Raw genomic sequence first — 17,169 nt, forward strand, 5'->3', positions numbered from 1 at the left:
ACCCACAGTCTGGACCTCAAGACCCGGCACTGTTGACTCCAGCCCCAACTGGAAGCCCGTTGAATCTGATGCTGGTGGACTCCCCGACTTGGGAGGATTTTGAGGAAGAGCTCAACCTCCCTCTACACCGGCCACCTACGAGGCAGCATGGGACCTCAGTGCCATAACGGCGCAGTCCCTGGCCCCGCAGGTGTGAGCTCTGGCACCGCAAGCTCAGGCACTGTCTACGGCACTGATGACGGCACCGGTTGCATCATCTATTGTGTTGCAGCATAGAGCTCCAGCACCGGTTGCAGCACCGATGGCGTCACCACCCCTTGTTCATCATTGCGGCAAGCTCATGATGTTACGGCACTGCTCACCATCACCTTGGCACAACTCCCTGGCACTGTCGGGCTCCGCCCTCCTGTAGTCAGACACTGAATATTTGTCTGAGTCAGACGCTGAGTCTTCTGTCTCTCGAAGCAGCCAGTACTACTCCCACTCCTGGCACCAGTCCCAGCACTGCAGAGCTGTGGACTCATCGGCACTGACAGTCTGCTGGCTACCCCAGTGGCAGGGCCCAGTACAATGGCCCTTTTGGTCTCCTTGGACCTATCATCAGGCTCAGGGCCAGGGCTCCAGGACCGCATCGATGGCTTCTGCACTCATTTCCCAAGCATTCTCAAAACTACGATACCCACACAAGGAAATAAAGAAACAAATCAACAGAGCCAGACGTGTACCCAGAAGCCTCCTGCTACAAGACAGGCCCAGAAGAGAAACCAACAGAACTCCACTGGCCATCACCTACAGTCCTCAGCTTAAACCTCTCCAACGCATCATCAGTGATCTACAACCCATCCTGGACAATGATCCCTCACTTTCACAGACCTTGGGAGGCAGGCCAGTCCTCGCCCACAGACAACCTGCCAACCTTAAGCATATTCTCACCAGCAACCACGCACCGCACCATAACAACTCTAACTCAGGAACCAACCCATGCAACAAACCTCGATGCCAACTCTGCCCACATATCTACACCAGCAACACCATCACTGGACCTAACCAGATCAGCTACAACATCACCGGCTCATTCACCTGCACGTCCACCAATGTTATATACGCCATCATATGCCAGCAATGCCCCTCTGCTATGTACATTGGCCAAACTGGACAGTCACTACGCAAGAGGATAAATGGACACAAGTCAGATATCAGGAATGGCAATATACAAAAACCTGTAGGAGAACACTTCAACCTCCCTGGCCACACAATAGCAGATGTAAAGGTTGCCATCTTACAGCAAAAAAACTTCAGGACCAGACTCCAAAGAGAAACTGCTGAGCTCCAGTTCATTTGCAAATTTGACACCATCAGATCAGGATTAAACAAAGACTGTGAATGGCTGTCCAACTACAGAAACAGTTTCTCCTCCCTTGGTGTTCACACCTCAACTGCTAGCAGAGCACCTCACCCTCCCTGATTGAACTAACCTCATTATCTCCACACTGATATATACCTGCCTCTGGAGATTTCCATTACTTGCATCTGAAGAAGTGAGGTTCTTACCCACGAAAGCTTATGCTCCCAGTACTTCTGTTAGTCTCAAAGGTGCCACAGGACCCTCTGTTGCTTTTTACAGATTCAGACTAACACGGCTACCCCTCTGATACTCCAGTCACAGGGGGGACTGAGGACCCGACGCAGCCTCCAGAGAGGCAGAAGGGCAGGAGGACCCTGTCCCATGGAACTCCTCCTCGCTGGACGAGGCGATGGCAGGAACCACCACAATCCTTCCGGTGATAGACACCAGGGGACACCAGGACCTTCTCAGGAGGGTGGCCCTAAACCTGAATCTCCAGGCAAAGGAGGTTACAGAGGAATCGGACCCGATGGTGGACATCCTTGCCCTGAAGGGTCCATCTAGGGTGGCCTTGCCCCTAATAAGAACGATCCAGAACTCTCCTAGGGTGCTCTGGCAGATTCCAGCCTCAATACCACCCAGTACTAAAGGGGTAGAGAGTAGCTATTTTTTGCCAACGAAAGGGTACGAACACCTTTTCACCCACCCCGAACCGGGGATTCTGGTGGTCGATGCGGCAAATCAGAAGGAGCAACAGGGGCAGCCAGGTCCCACCCCAAAGTCACAGGATGCTAAGAAGCTGGACCTTTTCAGCCGAAAGGTCTACTCCACTGGGGGGCTCCAGCTTCGAGTGGCCGACCTGCAAACAGTACTCAGCTGCTTTCATTTCCTGGAATTTGTTAGCAAAATTCCAAGAGTTACTCCCGACTGACCCTCACAAGGAGTTTAGCGTGCTCCTCGAGGAGGGCAGAGTGGTCTCGAGAACATCCCTCCAGCCCATGTTAGACGTGGCAGATTCAGCAGCTTGGACTATGACCACCGCCGTTACAAGGAGGCGCAGCGTGTGGCTCCAGGTGTTGGGTATACCATCTGAGGTCCAGAACACAATCCAGGACCTCCCCTTTGACCATGCAGGCCTGTTTGCCCAAAATACATACTCTTGCCTGCATAGCCTTCAGGACTTGCAGGCGACCCTAAAGTCTTTGGGGATGCATACCCCTGCACCCCAAAAAAAGTCATTTAAGCCTCAGCCCCCATCTCCCTTCTACTCTGGGCCTCCGAGGCGAGACTCATCCAGGAGACGGGGAAGGAATAATAGGAGGCGCCCGCCACAGTCCTCCTCAGCCTAAGGCCAGGGTTTGGCCAAAGAGCCCCTAGGCCCGAAGCCAAACTTTTGAAAATACGCCCGAGGACGGAGCATCACTATTGAATTTGGATCCTTAACCTCCCTTTGTGAATCAATTCTCCCGCTTCTACCGTGCTTGGTCCCAGATCACTTCCGATCGCTGGGTCCTGAGCAAGGTATGGGTGGGATATTCTATCCAATTCCATTCCCTCCTGTTCTCCCACCCCCTTTCCGCTTTCCTCTTCAGAGACCCTTCTCACAAACAACTCCTCTTGCAGGATGTGCAATCACTCCTTGCTCTAGGGGCAATAGAGCAGGTTCCTCAGGAGTTCAGGGGGAAGGGGTTCTACTCCCGTTATTTCCCCCCAAAGGCTAAGGGTGGGCACTGGCCTATCCTGGATCTGTGAGACCTCAACACATATCATGAGGAAAGTGAAGTTCTTCTTCGAGTGCTTGCTCATATCGATTCCAATAGGTGTGTGCGTGCCACGTGCACGATCGTCGGAAGATTTTTACCCTAGCAACTCTCGGTGGGTTGGCTGAGGTGCCCCCTGGAGTGGCGCTGGATATATGCCCTTGCCAACCCAGTAGCCCCTCACTTCCTTCTTACCGTCCTTGATGGTCGTTGGAACTGTGGAGAGCGGCATACCTGACCTTCACATCCCTAGCTTACTCGTTGTATTATAGTTAGTTCTTTAGTGTAGTTTACCAGTTTTTAGCAGTTTTAGAGTAGTTCTTAGTAAGTTTTGTATATATAGTGTATATGGTGTATATAAGTTGAGGAAATGGGGTTTATCCTCGTTCCTCCGCCCCGGTACCAGGGCTTATGCCCAAGTCTCTGGGCTTCAAGCCATGCTCGGCCTGTCTCAAGGCGATGCCCATTGGAGACTCCCACGACTCCCATTTGAAGTGCCTGGGGGAAGCTCATCAACCTGATAAGGGTCGCATTTCATAGAATCATAGAATATCAGGGTTGGAAGGGACCTCAGGAGGTCATCTAGTCCGACTCCCTGCTCAAAGCAGAACCTAATCCCAACTAAATCATCCCAGCCAGGACTTTGTCAAGCCTGACCTTAAAAACCTCTAAGGAAGGAGATTCCACAACCTCCCTAGGTAACGCATTCCAGTGCTTCACCACCCTCCTAGTGAAAAAGTTTTTCCTAATATCCAACCTAAAATATAATAATCCCCAAATGCCCCTCTCAAGGATTACAACCCTGGGGTTAGCAGGCCAATGCTCAAACCACTGAGCTATCCCTCCCCTCTCAGGGAGGGATATCCCTTTCAACCCTTGGACAAAAAAGGAGCGGGACTTCTGTCTAAAACAGCTCCTGATGGAAAAGGCACTTAGCCCAGTGCCCCCAGCACAGAAGAGGCACCGTCGGTCCGCAGCGCGCCTCCGGCACCAGAGCAACCCAGCACCAGCAAGGTCCCTCGGCGCTGGACGTCTCCGGCACCGGTACAGATGCGGCACCGCTCGCTGTCTCCACAGCCCAAGAAGCAGCACAAACCACCTGCTGCTGCTCCTTCGCACTTGCAAGCACGGCCTGTGGCCTCAGTGGAGCAGCGCGGCTTACCGGACCACACCGCGAAGGTGCCAACTCCAGCACCATCGATTCCGGCACCTCAAGCGCCATTGAGTCCGGTGCATATAAGCTCCCCAGTGCACACCGTGGTTGAGCTGGGGCTGCCGTCCACTCCAGAGACCTTCTCCACTGCTCGCGACCTGATCGAGCTGACTGAGCCTGGACCGTCTCACCCTCACCACCGGTGCAGACTGTTCCAACCATAGGGAAGCCTGCCTTCATGCAACCTCCATCGCAGGGTGAAACAGCTTGGCACAGCTCTCGATCATGGTCCAGGTCGCGGTTCCGGTCCCGTAGATGGTCCTGGTCTCTGCGCCGCTCGCATTCCCGGCACTGATCTCCATCTCGGCGCCACTCGTGCTCGTGGCACCACTCCACCACTCGAAGGTCTCCCTCCCGGTACGATCGGTACCGATCCAGCTCCCGGCACCGATCCCAGCACCGTTCATCGCGCAGCCAGTCGCGGCACCGCCCGCACAGTCTGTCTTTGTCCAGATCTAGATCGACCTCCAGCACCGTTATGACCGTTGGTCCCGCTCCCGATCATGGTACCGCTCGGGACACTGGCACTGGTCCCCAGAGCCCAGACGCAGACCGGTAGACCGCAACAGTTCAACACACCAAGTGTGTTCGGCACTGCCTTGGCCTTCTCGTCTGAATTCGGCAGCCTCCCAAGTGGCAAGTGGCTATAATATCCATGGCCAGGATGCGGATGGCGCTAGCCAGGGGCCAGATGGAGGGTACGATCCCGACCAGGGTCCCCCACAATGGTCCTTCTGGAGCCCTTGGGCATACCACCAAGCCCAAGGTGGCCCCTCAGGCACTTCCCGCTTGGCTCATTCGGAGCCTAGGGTACCTGAAGCAACTGTTAGCCGTCCTCCCCCATAACTTCAGAGGCAACCGCCCTACTGCCTGAACAGGCTGATGTCCCTACGGACATGGACCTAGGGCAACCGGACCCTCCTCAACCTGACCTTCCCCAGGACCCACTAGTCCAGGGATTGTCCTCCTCATCCTCGCCTGACGAAGCCGTGGCAGGCACGTCCTCTTCTGGCGCTCCACCTATAGATCTTCATGCTCACCAGGACCTACTTCGTAGGGTGGCACAGAACATGAACCTGCTGGTGGAGGAGGTGATGGAAGTTGAGGACCCTGTGGTGGACATTTTGTCGGCCGACGCCTCCAAGCGGGTAGCACCAATTCCTCTTGTTTTGGACTACCTGTTATACCTCAAGCAGCAGGGGTTGGCAATATCATCTCTCAGGGTACATCTGCCTGCCATTTCGGCCTTCCACCCAGAGGCAGCGGGTAGGTCACTTATGGTGCACTCTACGAGAGCACAGGCATCATCCGCAGCATTCCTGGTGCAGGTCCCTATCCAGGAAATATGCAAGGCAGCAACGTTGTCCTCTGTCCACACCTTCACATCACACTACGCCATTACCCAACAGGCAAGGGACGATGCAGACTTTGGCAGGGCAGTCCTGCATTCCTCAACCAGGTGAACTCCAACCCCTCCCCCAGGGAAACTGCTTGGGAGTCACCTATTGGAATGCACATGAGCAATCACTCGAAGAAGAAAAACGGTTACCTACCTCTCGTAACTGTTGTTCTTTGAGATGTGTTGCTCATGTCCATTCCAAATCCCACGTGCCTCACCTCTGTCAGAGTATTCCGGCAAGAAGGAACTGAGCAGGCAGTGGGTCGGCAGGGACCTATATACACCGCCATGAAGATGCCACTCCAGGGGTCTCCACAGCCCACCTGATGGGTACCGCAAGGGGAAAAATCCTTCCAGTGATCATGCACGCAGCATGTGCACACCTTTTAGAATAGACATGAGCAACACATCTTGAAGAAAAACAGTTCCGAGAGGTAGGTAACCATTTTTTCGTCAGTATCACTAGTGATCGGATGTACAGAAAACTCCCTGAGTGTTTATTCCCTTGGGTGTTTGCAGACACTGGCATCTCAGAAGTGGCTCAGCTCCGACTGGTGAATGGCCCAAGTCGCTGCGCTGGGAGAGTCGAGGTGCTTTACAACAAGCTCTGGGGAACAGTGTGTGATGACAGCTGGGACTTACAGGATGCCGGAGTCGTGTGCAGACAGCTGGGCTGTGGGACGGCATTATCAGCCTCAGCAAGGTCTCGATTTGGGCAAGGATCTGATCCTATATGGCTGGACAATGTTCACTGCACAGGGACAGAAGCTGCCCTCACCGATTGCAGGGCTCAGCCTTGGGGAGAGAATAACTGTACCCATGGAGAAGATGCTGGTGTTGTGTGCTCAGGTAACCTTCATCTACCACCATGCATGTTACAGGGAGCACGGTGGGAAGCTCATTACGGGGCATTGTCCCCTCACAGCCAGAGCTGACCCCAGCATGGTGCTTAGGGCCTGTGCTTCAGGGAGCAATATGGCGGTTCCAGTAGGGAGCGCTCTCCTGTCAGTCTCTGCTGACCCTAATTCCCCTGTGCAGTTCTATTGGCCTGTGCTTCAGGGAGCAGTGTGGGGGCTCAGGAGGGAACACTGATGCTGTCCCCTTGAAGTCAGTGCTGGCCCCAGAGCCCTAGTGGGGTGCTATGGGGCCTTTGCTGCACGTAGGGTGGTGTTAGAAGGGGGCTCTCTCCATTTGGAGATTTGCTGGCCCTAATACCCCAATGCAGTGCCATGGGCCCTTAGCATGTGGAAGCCTTGTCTGTGCCCACTGGGGGACAGCTCACCGACTCCCTCGGCCACAGGCCACACAAACTGTGCCCTCTAGGACTTGGGGAGGGGGGTGACCTCTTTCCAGGTTGGCAATAGACACACTTCACCCCTCAGTCCTCCAAGCGCCCCCCTGCAGTACCCAGTCCCTGTCGTACTGGGCATTCACAGCAGTCACAGTCCTGCTGCTCCCAAAGAACCAGAGTCCCAAGGTGACAAGCTCCACTTCCCATCTCTGCCCCAATCAACACAGAGCTCTAGATCCCTTCATAGTCACACCAAGTACAAGTGATTTCACAGAGTGTAGAGATTCGAGGGGTACCAAGGAGAAGGGTTGGAAAGAAAATCATTCCATGCTGACTAGATCCTAGACTCATTGAACGAGATACTTTTCTGTCTGGTAGAGCAATGCTCACCCCACAGTCCTTCCAGGGTTTTACTCCAGGTTTGGCTGTGATCCCCTGTTCCTGAGACAAATGCTATCAGCTGCCTTCTCAGTGAAAGGGACCTCTTATCCCCTCTTCTCTTTCTTTGTAGGTACAGACCATTGTCTCTTCCCAGAGAAGAGTTCTCTTCAGAGACTTTTGTTGAGGGTCCTTTGTCAATTTTTTTAAAAAAATGGAGCTATACCTATCTCATAGAACTGGAAAGGACCTTGACAGGTTATTAAGTCTAGTCCCCAGCCTTCACAGCAGGACCAAGTACTGTCCCTGACAGATTTTTTTGCCCCAGATCCCTAAATGGCCCCCTGAAGGATTGAACTCACTACCTTAGGTTTAGCAGGTCAATACTCAAACCACTGAGCTATCCCTCCTCCTCCTAGTCTCAAACTCCCATTGGGCCCACACAGTGAATATAGCCTGTCTCCACAGCTGTGCTTTGTTCTATGTGCTGATTGGCTCAGCCGAAGGGATTGCCATGGCACAGGTGACACACTTCTTTTCAACACTTCTGGAGCATCATATTCTACATTTTACATCTCTCTTCAACTATGTCCCATACAAACATCTTGCACCCATTAGGTCGACCAGTGGACTGCTGGCTCTTGGTAGAGACCTCACCACCCACCTTTGGTGAGCTATTGTGGACATAGCTCACCCAGGGGATCCCCGTATATCTCTAGGTATCCCTGTGTCCTCTGCCAGTTGGCGTCTACTTATCTCTGGGCCAGACTCCTCTGTGGCACAATGGGGACCTGGGTAACTGCAGCTTCCACTGGTTGGATTTGGTGTCAACGGAGCTTGCAGCTGCTCACTCAAGCTAAAAATCCAGGGCCAATTTCTGAAGAGTCCGGTTCCTAATCACTGTCTTCCGGAGGATTTACATTTCAGGTAATTAGTCCTGAAATTGTAACTTCCCCAAGAGCTGGACACAGGAGACACAATTCTTCCTCACTTCCTGCCCTACACAGCTTACATATTTCCCTGTCCTGTTTCTCAGCTGCCCTGTCCTACCCCAGAAGTGGCTGCATATGAGTGGGGGAGTCTTCTTCTTTTGTGTATGTCACAAGTGGATATCTATGTAACAATATTACACAGATCCGGCTTGGACACCCACCCAGTAACCTGATACAATTACACTCCATCCCCTGGGTGCTTCTAGGAGGCAAAGTTTCCCCTCTTGGAAGCACAGAATCTCAGTGCAGAAAAGAAACTTTTTAATAAATGGAGGGAAGGCCAGAAACAGGATTTATAAATATTAAACCATGAGCAAAACACCTACCCCAGAGTATGTTGGGCAGTGTCTTTTGCCTCAGGATCTTGAGTCCAGCAACCAAAGGTTCCTTTAAGGTGCCCCTCCCTTCTCCCTCCACCGCACCCCACTCGCAGTGGTTGTCCTTGGTTAGTGAAGACCCAGAGTTCAGAGGTGCACCTTTGTGAGTTCAGCTCCCACCATGAGAGGGGAGGAGAGCGCCTCGCTCGCTCTGCTGTCTGGGTGCTTGCTCTGGTAGCAGCTGCCCTGCCAGCCACTCACCACTCTGCTCACCCTCACCTTCTGCTGCCCCCAGCCTCTCTACTGTGACCTCTGCAGGTCGCTCTCTTGAAGCTCCACCCAGCTCTCAGTGACTGTCAGCTCTTAGTGGGGAAACCTCAGTGCTGAAGCAGGCTGGGCAGAAACACTGTCTTGCAGCAGGTGATTTCAGCTCTAGTGATCACTTAAACCAAAAAGACTCCGAATAGAGCCTTATACTCACAGAATCATAAAATATCAGGGTTGGAAGGGACATCAGGTGGTCATCAAGTCCAATCCCCTGCTCAAAGCAGGAGGACCAACACCAACTAAATCATCACAGCTAATGGAACCTTATTTAACTCTAGATTTGAAGAGTAGTGAGGGGTAGATTAAACCATGTCAAAACCCCTTACACAGAGTCCACATCCCTCAGGAGGAACACCGTCTCGACCCCCTCTAATACTTGATAGGGGTCTGGTGTCTGAGCCCCCTGATTAGTGAGTTCAGTTTAGTTGTGGGTGACCCCCTCAGTCAGGGCAGGTTAAGCACAGTTCTGCTTCCCTTTTCTCAGGCAATCAGGACAACAACATTTCACTACTTCTGCATTCAAGTACTATAGTGATTAGTAACCCAGCACGAGCCAACACAGCTCTGTCTGCTGGATACCTAGGCAGAGTGAGTGTATTCTTGTAAATACAGTCTGGTCCTAAAGCCTTTTTCCCGCCCCAGCTCATCAGTAGCTGTCAGGGGAGAACTCATTCCAAACTTGGTTACTTCTACCTCAGACGTGGGCAAACTTTTTGGCCCGAGGGCCACATCTGGGTGGCTCAGGGAAGGGGGTTCGGGTGTATGAGGGAGTGCAGAGTGCGGGAGGGGGCTTAGAGCAGGGGGTTGGGGTGCAGGAAGGGTGCGGGGTGCAGCAGGGGGCTGAGGGCAGGGGGTTAGGTGCAGGAGGGTGCAGGAAGATGCCTAACCTACTGAGGAGGGCTTTAAACTAGGTTCACCGGGGGAAGGAGACCAAAGCCCTGAGGTAAGTTGGGAAATGGGTTACCGGGAGGAAGCACGAGCAGGAGAGTGTAAGAGGGGAGGACTCCTGTCTCTGAGAAAGCGGGACAATTGGCGAGTTATCTTAAGTGCCTATACACAAATGCAAGAAGCCTGGGAAACAAGCAGGGAGAAATGGAAGTCCTGGCACAGTCAAGGAACAATGGTGTGATTGGAATAACAGAGAGTTGGTGGGATAACTCACATGACTGGAGTACTGTCATGGATATAAACTGTTCAGGAAGGACAGGCAGGGCAGAAAAGGTGGGGGAGTTGCATTGTATGTAAAAGGGGAGTGTGACTGCTCAGACCTCCGGTATGAAACTGCAGAAAACCCTGAGAGTCTCTAGATTAAGTTTAGAAGTGTGAATAACAAGGGTGATGTTGTGGTGGGAGTCTGCTATAGGCCACCAGACCAGGGGAATGAGGTGGACGAGGCTTTCTTCCAGCAACTAGCAGTAGTTACTAGATCACAGGCCCTGGTTATCATGGGAGACTTTAATCACCCTGATATCTGCTGGGAGAGCAAAACAGCAGTGCACAGAAAATCCAGGAAGTTTTTGGAAAGTGTAAGGGACAATTTCCTGGTGCAAGTGCTGGAGGAACCAACTAGGGGCAGAGCTATTCTTGACCTGCTGCTCACAAACCGGGAAGAATTAGTAGGGGAAGCAAAAGTGGATGGGAACCTGGGAGGCAGTGACCATGAGATGGTCGAGTTCAAGATCCTGACACAAGGAAGAAAGGAGAGCAGCAGAATACGGACCCTGGACTTCAGAAAAACAGACTTTGACTCCCTCAGGGAACTGATGGGCAGGATCCCCTGGGAGAATAACATGAGGAGCAAAGGAGTCCAGGAGAGGTGGCTGTATTTTAAAGAATCCTTATTGAGGTTGCAGGAACAAACCATCCTGATGTGTAGAAAGAATAGTAAATATGGCAGGCGACCAGCTTGGCTTAAAAGTGAAATCCTTGCTGATCTTAAACGCAAAAAAAGAAGCTTAGAAGAAGTGGAAGATTGGACAAATGACCAGGGAGGAGTATAAAAATATTGCTCAGACATCTAGGAGTGAAATCAGGAAGGCCAAATCACACTTGGAGTTGCAGTTAGCAAGAGATGTTAAGAGTAACAAGAAGGGTTTCTTCAGGTATGTTAGCAACAAGAAGAAAGTCAAGGAAAGTGTGGGCCCCTTACTGAATGAGAGAGGCAATTTAGTGACAGAGGATGTGGAAAAAGCTAATGTACTCAATGCATTTTTTGCCTCTCTCTTCACAAACAAGGGCAGCTCCCAGACTGTTGCACTTGGCAGCATATTATGGGGAGGCAGTGATCAGCCCTCTGTGGAGAAAGAAGTGGTTTGGGACTATTTAGAAAAAACTGGATGAGCACAAGTCCATGGGGCTGGATGCGCTGCATGCAAAGGTGCTCAAGGAGTTAGCGCATGTGATTGGAGAGCCATTGGCCATTATCTTTGAAAACTCATGGTGATCGGGGGAGGCCCCAGATGACTGGAAAAAGGCTAATGTAGTGCTCATCTTTAAAAAAGGGAAGAAGGAGGATCCCAGGAATTACAGGCCAGTCAGCCTCACCTCAGTCCCTGGAAAAATCATGGAGCAGATCCTCAAGGAACCAATTCTGAAGCACTTAGAGGAGAGGAATGTGATCAGGAACAGTCAGCATGGTTTCACCAAGGGCAAGTCATGCATGACTAACCGAATTGCCTTCTATGAGGAGATAACTGGGCTTCTGGATGAGGGTAAAGCAGTGGATGTGTTATTCCTTGACTTAAGCAAAGCTTTTGATACGGTCTCCAACAGTATTCTTGCTGGCAAGTTAAAGAAGTATGGGCTGGATGAATGAACTATAAGGTGGATAGAAAGCTGTCTAGATTGTCGGGCTCAACGGGTAGTGATCAACGGCTCCATGTCTAGTTGGCAGTCGGTTTCAAGCGGAGTGCCCCAAGGGTCGGTCCTGGGGTCGGTTTTGTTCAATATCTTCATTAATGATCTGGAGGATGGCGTGGACTGCATTCTCAGCAAGTTTGCAGATGACACTAAACTGGGAGGAGTGGTAGATACGCTGGAGGGTAGGGATAGGATACAGAGGGACACAGACAAATTAGAGGATTGTGCGAAAAGATACCCGATGAGGTTTAATAAGGACAAGTGCAGAGTCCTGCACTTAGGATGGAAGAATCCCATACACTGTTACAGACTAGAGACCGAATCTGCAGAAAAGGACCTAGGGATTACAGTGGACGAGAAGCTGGATATGAGTCAACAGTGTGCCCTTGTTGCCAGGAAGGCTAATGGCATTTTGGGCTGTATAAGTAGGGGCATTGCCAGCAGATCGCGGGATGTGATTGTTCCCCTCTATTCAACATTGGTGAGGCCTCATCTGGAGTACTGTGTCCAGTTTTGGGCCCCACACTACAAGAAGGATGTGGAAAAGTTGGAAAGAGTCCAGCGGAGCGCAACAAAAATGATTAGGGGTCTGGAGCACATGACTTATGAGGAGAGGCTGAGGGAATTGGAATTGTTTAGTCTCCAGAAGAGAAGAATGAAGGGGGATTTGATAGCTGCTTTCAACTTCCTGAAAGGTTGTTCCAAAGAGGATGGATCTTGACTGTTCTCAGTGGTACCAGATGACAGAAGAAGGAGTAATGGTTTCAAGTTGCAGTGGGGGAGGTTTAGGTTGGATATTAGGAAACACTATTTCACTAGGAGGGTGGTGAAGCACTGGAATGGGTTACCTAGGGAGGTGGTGGAACCTCGTTCCTTAGAAGTTTTTAAGGTCAGGCTCGAGAAAGCCCTGGCTGGAATTATTTAGTTGGGAATTGCTCCTGCTTTGAGCAGGAGGTTAGAATGATAGAATCATAGAATATCAGGTTGGAAGGGACCTCAAGAGGTCATCTAGTCCAACCCCCTGCTCAAAGCAGGACAAATTCCCAGCTAAATCATCAGGTTGGACTAGATGACCTCCTGAGGTCCCTTCCAACCCTGATATTCTATGATTCATGAGGTGCTACAGGGTGCTCAGGGAAGTGGGTTGGGGTGCAAGATGGGTGCGAGGTGTGGCAGGGGTTTGGGGTGCAGGCAGCGTGAGGTGGGGGTTCAAGGTGCGGGCTCCGGCTGGGGGATGCTTACCTGGAGTGGCTCTGGGGTGTCTGCGGCGTGCACCAGAGCTAGGGAGCCTGCTTGCTCTGGCTCTGCACTGCATTGCACTGCTCCTGGAAGTGCATGGCACTATGTCCCTGTGGCCCCTGGGGGATGGCAGAGGGCTCCAAACGCTGCCCTCGCCTGCGTGTACCTCCCCTGACTCTCCCATTGGCCGTGATTCCCTGTTCCTGGCCAATAGGAGCTGTGGGGGGAAGTGCCTACAGGCGAGGGCAGCACTTTGAGCCCTCTATCACCCACCTCACCCTCAGGGGTCACAGGGACATGGTGCTGGCCACTTCTGGGAGTGGTGCGAAGCCAGTGGCGCCACGGGGGTGGCAATCCCATGGGCTGGATCCAAAGCCCTGACAGGCCGGATCCAGCCCATGGGCCGTAGTTTGCCCACCCCTGCTCTAGCTTGTTCAGCCACCTGACTGTGTATATGTTCATCTGACTGTGCATCCTCAAGGTCCAGTCTTCTAACGGAGCTCTCCTCCACCACGTGTGACTGTCTGTATTGCTGTCCCACAGGCAAACTGAGAAGATCAGGCTAAGCCATGTTTCTGCATTGCCGCAGTGCCTCTGGCCAGTCCAATCAGTGGCCAATTAAGCCTAGCCCAGGATCTGCGTCCCAGGTTGAAAATGGGCAGATACAAGTTAGGGCTTCTGAAAATCCATCAGCACGCCAGTCTCTCTATCCCAGAGTTGCTGCCCCTCTGTGACGACACAGCTGTCAGCCCAGCTCTGCCATCATTCATCTGAGACTGGTTCTGGGCTGGCAGCACTAGACACAAGTGCAGCAATGGCTGCCACAAAACGATGTTACTAAGTCAGTCATGGCAAGTCAGGAGGAACCACAGGGGCAGGTGTTTGCATCAGGAGGAGGTCGATCTGCTTGTAGAAAGTGTGGAGTGCCTCTGCACAGGCAGTTCTAGGGGGGATGGACTCTGGGTGAGGTTTTCAGGGAGCGATGGAATTCGATGCTGATGTCAGGATAAGGCAACCACTAATGACATGGGTGATTGTGTTCAGCTCACAATCACCAAGATGCGTATCCCAGCGTCTGCCCCACAGCACTGCACAGTATCACACTGGAGCGAATACCAGCGCCAGGAGTGAGGGTGTAAATCTGCTCCCCAGGAGGTTCCTGCCAGCAGTGCGGGGGGTGATCTGTCTAAGTGCTCTAGTGGGAGCAGTAGGTCAGACTGCCGTCCAGTCTGCCTAACTAGGTGACAGCTTATCTAGGTGACAGCTGGCTAGGAGGGGAGGGGACAAACTTCAACATTGCCCAAATGATTAGCCTGGTCAGTGGTGGAGAGACCCTGACAGGTAGTTGCTGTGTGCAGAGACTCGACAGGCGCTACGTTCCTCAGCGACACAAGAGATCAGATGCACAGGAACCTCCCTGAGTGTTTATCCCTTGGATGTTTGCAGATGCTGGCATCTCAGAAGTGGCTCATCTCCGACTGGTGAATGGTCCAAGTCACTGCGCTGGGAGGGTTGAGATGCTTCACAACCAGCAGTGGGGAACCGTGTGTGATGACAGCTGGGACTTACAGGATGCCGGAGTTGTATGCAGGCAGCTGGGCTGTGGGACGGCGTTATCAGCCCCAGGAGGGGCTCGATTTGGGAGAGGGTCAGACCGTATCTGGCTGGATGACGTCAACTGCACAGGGACAGAAGTTGCCCTCTCTGATTGCAGGGCTCGGCCTTGGGGAGACAATAACTGTACCCACGGAGAAGATGCCGGTGTTGTGTGCTCAGGTAACTTGCATCCTTCACGTCACTGTGTATTGTGCAGGGATCAGGCTGGGAAGCTTTCGGCAGAGACACAGCTCTCCTGTCTGAGTCTGCACTGACCCCAGTGCCCCAGAATGGTGCTAAGGGCCTGTACTGTAAGGAGCTGTTTCAGGGTCACAGTAACTGTCGCTCTTCCCATGGTATCCCCATTTTCCCCATATAGTTCTACATGCCTGTGCTGCAGGGAGCAGGATGGGGGCTCAGTAGGGGTCACTCTCCCCTCAAAGTCAGTGCTGGTCCCAGTGCCCCAGCACAGCACTTAGGGCCTGCGCTGCAGGGAACAGTACGTGTGCCTCTGTGAGAGACCTTTCCCGTCGCTTATTGCTCTGATCCCCCTGCCCCACTACAGCACAATAGGGCTAGGATCTGTTTATGAAGTGTGGGGTTCCTATCCCCTTCACTCCAGGTGATTTACATCTCGGCTAATTACCCCTGAACCTGTAACATGTGGCAAGTCAGCAGGAACCGCAGGGGCAGGTGTTTGCTCCAGAATGGGGCCGATCTGCTTGCAGGAAGTGTGCATTGCCTCTGCCCTGGTCGGAACCATTGTCAGCCTGGTGTGCAGCAGGTTCCTGCCGGGCGTCCCTGCGCTCCAGGCAGTTCTAAGTGGGATGGACTCTGGGTGACGTTTTCAGGGAGCTATGGAGCCAGCACATGTAAATTCAATGCTGATGTCAGGCTAAGGCAACAACTAATGACACAGGTGACTGTGTTCAGCTCCCAATCACCAAGATGCTTATGCCAGCGTCTGCCCCACAGCACTGCACAGTATCGCACTGGAGCGAATACCAGCGCAAGGAGTGAGGGTGTAAATGTGCTCCCCAGGAGGTTCCTGCCAGCAGTGCGGGGGGTGATCTTTTTAAGTGCCCTAGGGGGAGAGTAGGATAGACTGAAGTCCAGTCTTCCTGATTAGCTGACCAGCTGGATGGGAGGGGAGTGGACAAACTTCAACATTGCCCAAGTGATTAGCGTGGCCAGTGGTGGGGAGCCCTTCACAGGCAGTTGCTGTGTGCAGAGACCTGTCAGATCCGTCGGCGGGAGGCGCTACATTCCCCAGTGACACTAGAGATCAGTTGCACAGCAACCTCCCTGATTGTTTATTCCCTTCGGTGTTTGTAGACGCTGGCATTTCAGAAGTGGCTCAGATCCGACTGGTGAACAGCAGGAGTCGCTGCGCTGGGAGAGTCGAGGTGCTTCACAACCGTCAGTGGGGAACCGTGTGTGATGACGGCTGGGACTTACAGGATGCTGGAGTCATATGCAGGCAGCTGGGCTGTGGGACGGCGTTATCAGCCCCACGAGGGGCTCGATTTGGGCAAGGATCTGATCCTATATGGCTGGATTACGTCAACTGCACAGGGACAGAAGCTGCCCTCTCTGATTGCAGGGCTTGGCCGTGGGGTGACAGTAACTGTACCCACGGAGAAGATGCCGGTGTTGTGTGCTCAGGTAATCTTCATCTACCACCATGCATGTTTCAGTGCAACATGTGACTGTGGGTGGTGCAGGGATCGGGCTGGGAATCTTTCAGCACAGATCCAGCTCTCCTGTCTGAGGCAGTGCTGACCCCAGGGCCCCAGCATGGTGCTAAGGGCCTGTACTACAGGGGAGCCCTCGAGGTCACAGTAAGTGTCGTTCTTCCCATGGTGTCAGCGCTAACTCCATTTCCCCCACACAGTTCTATGTGTCTGTGGTGCAGGGAGCAGGATGGGGGCTCAGTAGGGGGCACTCTCCCATCGAAGTCAGTGCTGGCCCCAGTGTCCCACCACAGCACTTAGAGCCTGCGCTGCAGGGAGCAGTACGTGTGCCTCTGTGTGCCCCGTCGCTGATCGCTCTGATCCCCCTGCCCTGCTAGAGCACAATGGGACGCTGGGTAACCGTAGATCCCATTTGTTGGATTTGGGGTTGAATGGATCCTGCAGCCACTCAGGAATCCCTTTATGAAGTGTGGGGTTCATATCCCCATCACTCCGGGTGATTTCCATCTCAGCTAATTACCCCTGAACCTGAAATATGCCCTACTGCTATGACTGGAGACAGGGTTCTTCCTCACTTCCTCTGTTACACAGCTCATGAGTTTCTGTGTCCTGTCTCTCATCTACCTTGTTCCACACCACAGATGGCTGCCTGGTAGTGGTGGGGAGGAGGGCTGTGAAGTTATTAAAAAGATAATCGTGATTAATTGGGAGATAAACAATTAATCATGATTAAGTGCATAATTTATAGCACCTTTACAC

At 52.7% G+C, this 17,169-nt stretch overlaps 1 protein-coding gene across 1 annotated transcript in view; it reads left to right on the forward strand.

Moving 5' to 3' along the window:
- The window catches only part of LOC122173729 (deleted in malignant brain tumors 1 protein-like), a 142,568-nt gene that overhangs the window by 84,257 nt on the left and 41,142 nt on the right, over positions 1-17,169 (forward strand). Inside the window, exons 13-15 of the mRNA XM_065570733.1 lie at positions 6,237-6,566; positions 14,567-14,896; positions 16,052-16,381. Coding sequence (XP_065426805.1) covers positions 6,237-6,566; positions 14,567-14,896; positions 16,052-16,381 — 990 coding nt within the window. The remainder of the gene's footprint in view (positions 1-6,236; positions 6,567-14,566; positions 14,897-16,051; positions 16,382-17,169) is intronic.

This window comes from Chrysemys picta, chromosome 17 (assembly GCF_011386835.1).
Source record: "Chrysemys picta bellii isolate R12L10 chromosome 17, ASM1138683v2, whole genome shotgun sequence".
Classification (NCBI taxonomy): Eukaryota; Metazoa; Chordata; order Testudines; family Emydidae; genus Chrysemys; species Chrysemys picta.